Source organism: Schistocerca americana, chromosome 3, assembly GCF_021461395.2.
Source record: "Schistocerca americana isolate TAMUIC-IGC-003095 chromosome 3, iqSchAmer2.1, whole genome shotgun sequence".
Classification (NCBI taxonomy): Eukaryota; Metazoa; Arthropoda; class Insecta; order Orthoptera; family Acrididae; genus Schistocerca; species Schistocerca americana.
In genome coordinates this window covers 289097962-289107531 of record NC_060121.1, presented here as the reverse complement: position 1 = coordinate 289107531, position 9570 = coordinate 289097962, and the positions used below count along the sequence as shown (strand labels likewise).

General features: G+C 45.5%; 1 protein-coding gene across 1 annotated transcript; it reads right to left on the bottom strand.

Moving 5' to 3' along the window:
• Positions 1-394: 394 nt before the first annotated feature.
• LOC124606024 (homeobox protein MSX-2-like) lies at positions 395-8541 on the bottom strand. The gene is made up of 3 exons (XM_047137987.1): positions 8466-8541; positions 8098-8345; positions 395-691 (listed from the first exon to the last, which is right to left on the bottom strand). The coding sequence occupies exons 1-3, from the start codon at positions 8539-8541 to the stop codon at positions 395-397; spliced, it is 621 nt and encodes a 206-aa protein (XP_046993943.1).
• Between the last annotated feature and the right edge of the window lie 1029 nt (positions 8542-9570).

Below are 9570 nucleotides of genomic sequence, written 5' to 3'. Positions count from 1 at the left end.
GTATAAATATCGCAGTCGGATCTTCTACAGATTTTGGCATCTACGAAGAGCACCATTGAAGGTTCGTTATTCCAGACAGATCCCTCGCAGTTTCACAGCGTTTCCGGTAACTTCTTTGTAAGACACATGTACAGCTGGACAGCTCCCGTCTGCACTGGTCTGCTACTGATATTACACTGTCCGGGTGGGCTGCAGCCATGTCGATTCGTTGTGCTGTCTGCTGACGTCACAGGAGCCGCAATTCGAGCGTGGGTGTCTCGAGAAGCGCAGCGCTGGGGACGAGTCACTCTGGCGGGGAGCCGCAGCTGCGGCCGCCGCCTTCCTCCGTCTCGCCGTCGATGCTGTCGTCGTCGTCGACCAGGAACGGGCCGCCGCCCGCGTCGTCCGCCAGGTGTCAGTGCGGCTGCGTCCCGAAGATGCCGCCCCCGAGCCCGGGCGCGTGCGGCGGCCGCAGCATCGCGCCGCCCCCAGCGACGCCCCCGCCGGCGCCGCCTCCGGCCCCGGCCGCCGCCGCCGCAGCCGCCATCGCGGCCGCAGCGAAGAACGGGGCGTGTGGCGCGTGCGGGGGCGGAGGGCCAAAGAGCGCGAACGACGGCGGAAGCAGCGGCCGCGCCGACAGCCGCAGCTTCTCGATCTCCGCCTCCTGCAGTCGCTTCGCCTTCGCCCTGCGGTTCTGGAACCAGATCTTCACCTGCCGGCAGACAAACACGCAGCTTCCATCAGCAACAGTCGACGGCCTTTTTTTACAAAAACAGATCACAATTTACTGTACCCTGCTGCTAACACGTTAGAAAAATTATGCAATCCTTTAAAAGAGAACATTGTGATTCTGGACATCCTTAAATACCTTACAACTGCTAACAAGTGGCTATGTGCTGCTCCACCGCTAAAGTAAGTCATGGTTGTGTAGTGGTGTCTATGTGCCAAACTGATCATGATGCACAATTAACGGACATAAACAGTACGGCACCTTACAGCGCAGAAGCAGGGTCATACGAAACAGTGAGCTTTATCAACCCAGTGGCCTATACAGCCTGCTCACAACTTGCCTTAGTTTTCAAGTCCTGTACTACATAGGCGGTTGTGAGAGCGGCCGAGCAGCTGTAGCTTGTTCTTAGTGGTTCCTCTTCTCCGTAAATAAATGGCCAGACATGTTACATACCAATGGGAAGCTGAGAAACCGATCTGTTTAGTCGTGTATAACACACTAGACTCATTTGGATATTTTGCGAGTCATAAGCAAACGGTTTCACGTATTGTTACGGTATACCCCAACTCCCATCAAGAAAACGCCCTCCAAAAACTGGGTAGTGTGGAAAGCAAGGAAGAAGGAAAGTGATACACATTGTGAGTAAGATAAATCTCTAGTAGTACAACATGCAAGTAAGCTGTTTAGGTTTTTATGTTGGTAACGCCACGTAGCGCTCTATATGAAAATCACTGACTGTGCTGTGTGAAGCCTGTGGCTGGTTTGCGTTGTTGGAATATTTGCTATTGTGGTGTTGGGCAGTTGCATGTGAACAGCACGCAGTGTTGCGCAGTTCGAGGTGAGCCGCCAGCAGTGGTGGACGTGGGGAGAGAGATGGTAGAATTTTGAGAGCGGACGATCTGGACGTGTGTCCATCAGAAAGAGTAAATTTGTAATACTTGATATCATGATGACTTTTGAAAATTATTAAGGTAAATACATTCTTTGATCTCTATCAAAATCTTTCATTTGCTAACTATGCATATCAGTAGTTAGTGCCTTCAGTAGTTAGAATCCTTTATTTAGCAGGCAGTATTGACGCTCGCTGTATTGCAGTAGTTCGAGTAACGAAGATTTTTGTCAGCTAATTGATTCATGAAAGGTATAGGTTATTGTTAGTCAGGGACATTGTTTTGTAGAGATTATTGCGCTAAAAATGTTGTGTGTCAGTTTAACGTTGATCAGTATAAGTAAAGGGAGAAATGTCTGAGCCGGCCGAAGTGGCCGTGCGGTTAAAGGCGCTGCAGTCTGGAACCGCAAGACCGCTACGGTCGCAGGTTCGAATCCTACCTCGGGCATGGATGTTTGTGATGTCCTTAGGTTGGTTAGGTTTAACTAGTTCTAAGTTCTAGGGGACTAATGACCTCAGCAGTTGAGTCCCATAGTGCTCAGAGACATTTGAACCATTTTTAGAAATGTCTGAGTACGTTCAGTTCTGCTCAGCTGTTTGAAAATCAAATAACGTAAGAGGTTTATCAGCACAGTAATTCATAATTTTTCTAAGGGGACGTTTCAGCCACACCAACGACCACTTCTAAAACAGTATTAACTTGACTCCTCATCACTTCAGTAAACAGTAAGATAGATTTATAAAGAATTTGTATCAAAAAAATTATATAAATTTTCGAAAAGTGTGTAAGGTAAAACATGTTAATTTTGATAAATGTAAATATTGATGGAAAATGGGGAGAAATATTAGTAAGTCAGTGGGCTAATGAGAAAAGGACACAGGGTTTTATGAGTAAGCTTGAAAGGGTGGTATGGGCTGAGGTATATGTAGAAAGAGGTGCTAATGCTAAATTCAGTGTCTTCCGCAGCAAAAATTTGTGTCAATATTTTAATGTCGCTTACCTAAAAGAATATCCAGAGGGTCCATTAAAGAAAAGTAATCCGTGGGTAATTAAGGGATTTAAAATCTCATATTAGAGGAAGAGGGGAATTTATGTAAAGCCTAGAGTAAGTGAAGAACCGACATTACTTGCATACTACAAAAAGTGCTGTAGTACTTGCAGGAAAATCATTAAAGTGTCCACAAGTATGCACAGAAATAATTAATGCGATTAATTTTATGAAACCTATATGGGAGATCGTGAAACGGGAGACAGGGCAGCCAGTCAGTGTACAAGAGCCCGTAACAATTGAACTAAGTTTCAATGTTGTAACCTATAATTCATAAGTTACAAGTACTTTTAGGAATCACTTGCTAAACGTAGCAGAAAATATGGGTTTAACTGAAGTAGCAAGAAAATTATCGTCCAGTTTCGTTCCTGACATCTTTTTCGAAAATATTCGTAAAAGTAATGTACTCAGGAGCAGTCGCACGCTTAAATGGAAATAATTTACTTAGCATATGACAGTTTGGATTCTAGAAGGGTTTCTCAACCGAGAGTGCTATTTATACATTCACTCTTCAAATACTACAAGGGTTAAACAATAACATATCGGCTGTTGGTATTTTCTTCCAAGGGGTTTGATTGTGTGGATCATGCTACTCTCTCAGACAAACTCAAGTCTTATTGAACTGGTGGCTTTGTGCACGGCTGCTTTGAATCACACTTGATGAACAGAATGCAAAAGCTTGTGCTGAATAATTCAGACAATGATCGGAAGAAAGAAAATTTTAGTCATTGGAGAAGAAATCTCATAAAGGGAGTCCCACAGGGTTCAACCTTGGGTTCATTCCTATTCCTTGTATATGTGAATGACCTTCCACTTAATATTCAACTACCAAAATTTGTACCTTTTGCAGACACATTACATTCATTTCTGTATAACAACTTGAGTCATATCAACAACTGAAGCAGAACATGAGCATGGGTAAATAAGGCAGAGTGATCCAAATGTTTTGGTGTACATATTCACGAAACTTGACCTGGAAGAAGCATATTAATAAGCTTGTCAAAGAGTTATGTTCAAGCACGTTTGTTCCATTGCTAATCTTGGAAAGAAAAGTATCATTCTCCTGATATATTTTACAAATTTCCACTCAGTAATGTCTTACACAATAAATTTTGCGGTAACTCATCACTTAGAAAGAAAATATCGATTACACAAAAGCAAGCAGTAAGAATGATATGCAGTGTTCATCCATGGACATCATGTAGGTATCTTTTAAGGTACTGCGCCATCACAACACATGCTAATGAAAAATGACCTTTGTTACTCATTGTTAAAGCGGTCTGACGCTCATAAAGGAGTTCACTACGCAGTAACAAGAATTTTTGATTATTTGCCCAATAACATAAAATGTCTGACAAGTCGCGAAGTAAGTTTTAAATCTAATTTAAAATCATTCCCCATTGACGAAGTTTTACATAAAAAAAGAGTAGCTGCATGAATGGGACTAAAAATAATAATGTGTTCGATAATGTTAACACCAACCGTGCATACATATCCTGTAAACTGACTCGCTCCACATCATTTCGATAAAAGAATAGTTCAAATGAGCTATGGGACATGTAAGTAACTAACTAACTACCTAACACTTGCACGGAATTAGTATATTAAGACCTGTCGACGTGGAGGCATGATCTAATGGCAGAAAGGAATTCTCGTGTTTGGATGTGCACATGAGCACACCGTGAATAAAGTTGTTCAGTTTATCTGTGCCCAGCGTGTCTGCAAGGAATGATATTCTACTCCCTGCCGTCTAACAAGGGGTAAGAACAGTGATCGTAAGAGGATCCTTACCGAAAGGACCCTGAGACGACTGTGCCAATAACAAGAAACATTTTCAAACCCTGTAGGAACTGCTACTGTCTGCGAGTGCAGGTCCATCTCACCAGTTTTCGAGCGAACATTTCCGAAGGGAACTGAAGGCAATGGCGCAGTTCATGTAGGCTGAAGCAATGAGCTAAAATTTATACCAGGTCCAGAATTCGCACACAGGTCTCCTAATTGCTGGGCAGATACACCAACCGCTGCGCCGCACTGGCGCTGCAGCTACCATACTTACCCTTGTAAGACTCCCTCATCAATACAAATTCCAACTCACGCCTCAGCCCATTACTGTTCCCCAATGGGTGAAATGTGGTTAATCATGCTTGTAATATATTAACTATAGCTACACTTGAGGTACAGACAGGATTATGCCCGCTTCGCCGACTGTTAAGGTGCTATTCCAATATTGGAGAGCTTCTGCAGTACTGATCCGAATTTAGAAGGGGAACATCAGCGGGCTGAGGCGTGAATTGGAATTTTTATCGGGAAGGGAAATATACTAGGATCATCTGTGCAGCAGTGGTAGGCACACAGCCAGTGCGGCACAGTGGTCAGCGTTTATGACCAACAAACAGCAGGACTGGGTTCGAATCCTCGTGCTTCTACAAATTTTAATTGATTGCTTCAGCCTGCATCATTACCGTAGATAAAGGTGACACTCAATATGTCTCAGGAACATCAACTGTATTTGATTAATGATCCAGGGTGATTATTTCAACATCCTCTGTATTGAAGCATTGCCCTTCCTTTTCGTCTTCACAATGGACTCTACTCTTATCCGAGACGACAACAGATATATTCACAGGGCAGTACACATGTGTTCTCGGTTTGACGAATACTCGCATATCCTATCGCTACTGGAATGGCATTGTAAAGCATTCGATCTTGATGCCATAGAAAACATCGGCAGCTATTTGGAACAGTTACTGAAGCACAGAAGTCAACATTCCCCAGTATAGTGCGGATGGGATGCGTACCTAGAATCTATTATCAGCAATAAAGAGACATTATGATCCTGAATGAAGCCAGTGTAGTGTGAGAATCGCCAGGTTCTCCATCATTAGAAAAAGCGAAAGTTGTTCCATCTGCAGAGACAGTGATCGTGATCATATTTTTTGCCTATCATGGAATGATTTACTAGCATACAGTTTCAACTCAAGCGGTTCAAATGGCTCTGAGCACTATGGGACTTAACATCTGAGGTCATCAGTACCCTAGAACTTAGAACTACTTAAACCTAACTAATCTAAGGACATCACACACATCCATGCCCGAGGCAAAATTCGAACCTGCGACCGTAGTGGTCGCGTGGTTCCAGACTGAAGCTCCTAGAACCGCTCAGCCACTGCGGCTGGCAGTTTCAACTCACACCACTATTACAGCAAGATACTACACGTCAGTTTTGGCTGAACTGAGGAAGCACATGGCAAGGAAACGACAATAACTTCCTCGGACAGTGCGCGGTCTAACATTACCTCTGTACCACATCCGCCTCACAGCCCCAGTCTTCTCATCAGTAAAGGCAAAGGTTCGCGGTATTCGATTTCAGAACTCTGAGGAGGAGGAGATTAGTGTTTAACGTCCCGTCGACAACGAGGTCATTAGAGACGGAGCACAAGCTCGGGTTAGGGAAAGGTGGGAAAGGAAATCGGACGTACCCTTTTAGAGGAACTATCCCGGCAACTACCTCAAGCGATTTAGAGAAATCACGGTATATCTAAATCTGGATGGCCGGACGTTGGGTTGAACCGTCGTCCTCCCGAATGGGAGTCCTGTGTGTTAACCACTGGGCCACCTCGCTCGGTGAAATCTCTGACAATGTTCAAGAAAAGTAGGGCGATTCTGTAGTACCTGACAAAGAATGGCCTGAACCATGTGTTCGATAACTGGTGGAGATGTTATAACACTGTGCATTAAAGTAGGTGGGAAGTACTCAGAAAAAGATCGTGTAGCCTAAGCATTACAGTGAGATGACAAAAAACGTGGGATACGTCGTAAGATCGTGTCGGACCTCCTTTTTGCCCGGCGCAGAGCAGCACCTCGACGTTGCATGGACTCAACAAGTCGTTGAAAATCCACTGCAGAAATACTGAGTCATGTTGTCTCTATTGCTGTCCATAATTGCATGGTGTTGCCGGTCAGGATTTTGTGCACGACCTGACTTCTCGCTTATGTCCCATAAATGTTCGATGGTATCCTGTCGTGCGATCTGGGTGGCCAAATCATTCGCTCGAACTGTCCAGAATGTTCTTCAAACCAATCACGAACAATTGTGGCTTAGTGACATGGTCATCCACGAAAATTCCATCGTTGTTTGGAGACATGAAGTCCATGAATGACTGTAATTGGTCTCCAAGTAGTCGAACATAACCATTTGCATTCAACGATAGAGTCAGTTGAACCAGATGATCCAATCACTCCATGTAAACATTGCACACATCATTATGTAGCTACAACCAGCTTGCACAATGCCCTGTTGACAGCTTGGGTCCATGGCATTGTGGGGGTCTGCGCCACAATCGCACCCTACCATCAGCAGTTACCAACTGAAATCGGGACTCATATGACCAGTCCACAGTTTTACAGTCGGCTAGGGTCCAATCAATACGGTCACGAGTCCCATACAGGTGCTGCTGGCGACGATGCGCTGTTAGCAAAGACACTGGCGTCGCTCGTCTGCTGCCATGGCCCATTAAAGCCAAATTTCGCCACACTTCCCTAACTGATTCGTTCGTCGTACGTCCCACATTGATTTCTGCAGTTATTTCACTCAGTGTTGCTTGTCTGTTAGCACTGACAACTCATACGCAAACGCCGCTGCTCTCGGTCGTTAAGTGAGGGCCGTCAGCCACTTGTATGTGGTGAGAGGTAATGCCTGTAACCCGGTTTGCTTGTCAGACTCTTGACACTGTGGCTCTCAGAATAGTGAATTTCTAACAATTTCTGAAACGAAATGTCGTATGCGTCTAGCTCCAAGAACTATACTGTGGTGTCACCGCCAGACACCACACTTGCTAGGTGGTAGTCTTTAAATCGGCTGCGGTCCGTTAGTATACGTCGGTCCCGCGTGTCGCCATTGTCAGTGATTGCAGACCGAGCGCCGCCACACGGCAGGTCTAGTCTAGACTCCCCAGCACTCGCCCCAGTTGTACAGCCGACTTTGCTAGCAATGGTTCACTGACTACAGACGCTCTAATTCCTTGTCATGTTCCAGACCTTACGTTAGTATAGTTCTTCCCTCCTCACGCCAGCCTGCGTGAGCCAAAACGCGTGCATTTCGGCCTCCTCTAGTAACACGGTGTTGGCTCTTGTGCCAACCCAATATATACCACGTTCAAATTTTGTTAATTCCCATCCCAAGGAGCATAATAAAGTCAGAGACCTTTTCACATGAATCATCTGTGTAGAAATGACAAATCGGTCAACGCACTGCCTTTTTATACCTTGTGTACTCTGTACTACCTCCATCTGTATGCGTGCGTGTCGCTATTCCATGTCATCTGTCATGTCATTGTAACCTGGCGTAATAAACATCGCTGAAAAAAGTCTCAGTCCTTGTTAATAAGCCATCGTAATTAATGGTTAACTTAGACGTGCCGTGGACTTGCCTTTGTATCTGCGTCGCTCACCTGCGTCTCGGTGAGGTGCAGCGAGGAGGAGAACTCTGCGCGCTCGGCGATGGACAGGTACTGCTTCTCGCGGAACTTCTTCTCCAGCGACAGCAGCTGCTGCGTCGTGAAGGGCGTGCGCGGCTTGCGGTTGGGCTTGTGCTTCCGCAGTGTGCAACGCACGGGCGGCGGGGGCGGGTGGGGGTGGTGGTGCGCCAACGCGCCGCCTCCCGGCAGCCGCGGCACCTCGCCGCCCCCCAGCAGCACCTCTGCAACACAGCGGGGGCCGGCGGTCAGTCGCTGCCAACCGCGCCAGTCTGCAACTGTGCGCCCCACTAGAAGAACAACGGGTACTGGCAGAGTCGATTCCAGAACCGAGCACAACTTACTCAGGTGATACTTGGGATATAGTAAAACTACATAATTATTATTTGTATTTTTGCAGGTACATACTGTTGTGTACATAGTTCCACGTAGTCAGCGCGTACACAACTTTCCCACTAGAGCGCGCCCCGCTAAGCACAACAGCGCAGGCGCAGCGCTCGTCCATCTCCGCACTACGAGATGGCGCTGCCTTAGAGACGGACCAAATTCTGCTTCCGCCGATCCGCGTATTAATTTGTAACGCAGCCAATGAGATTGCTGCTAACGTAGAACCTTTTCTCCTTGCGGATCACACTCGCGCAGTGATACCTGAACGTGCGAGGTATTTTGTACCAGACTGCATTTGTCTGCACCAGTCCGTACCAGTCTACATTAGTCTGTACCAGTCTATAGTCAAGTTTCAGTCTGCACCTAATAAGATTACCATATTCCTGTACATAGCCATGAAGATAAATGTATAGACACTTTGTCAAGTATCAGAGATATGTGAGAATAAGATTAACGTACCAAGACCAAAGGAACTTCAGATTGTCAATTGTAAACAGCATCCAGAATCAAGTTACGTAATGTCTATGCTTTTTATTATTTTAATAAATGTGTGTGAAAATTAATCAAGTTCTGTTTAAAGTTGGTCACCGTCAATCTGTTACTCTAAGTGTGCAAGTGGCATTTCTATCGTCTGACCTAACGGCAGAAGATAAACACGCCACGATAAGACCACGAGACATATTGCTGACACTCGCCTACTTCGTTAGAGCGACAAGTCAAATAATCTGATGGTGTGTGTACCGAAGGTCTTACAGTACGCACACCACACATACGAGGGGCGTTGAATACGCAATCTGACATCTTTTTTTCCTCGGCCAGTTTCGGATGAAACAATGTGGAACATTCTCGCTTCAGTCCCTATAGTTTCATGTAGTTCCGAAAGGTACCAGTGCTACACATTGCCTTCAAAATAGCATCTGTAACGGAGGTGCGTGCAAGTAGACAGTTGTCATTGAGTTTCTTTTGTCAGGAAACCAGAGCGGAGAAAATCTCCAACCCGCCCGGAAATCAAATGTATGTGTCTGACTGTAAGAACTCCCATTTATATTTCAGTTGGTTGGT

What these genes read in the sequence shown, in the direction of transcription:
- LOC124606024 (XM_047137987.1), bottom strand. Translation starts at nt 8,541, where the DNA reads ATGTACACAACAGTATGTACCTGCAAAAATACAAATAATAATTATGTA. An exon ending in ATATCCCAAGTATCACCTGA is followed by an intron (nt 8,346 to 8,465) that starts GTAAGTTGTGCT and finishes GCTGTGTTGCAG; the next exon opens with AGGTGCTGCTGGGGGGCGGC. An exon ending in TGCACCTCACCGAGACGCAG is followed by an intron (nt 692 to 8,097) that starts GTGAGCGACGCA and finishes GTCTGCCGGCAG; the next exon opens with GTGAAGATCTGGTTCCAGAA.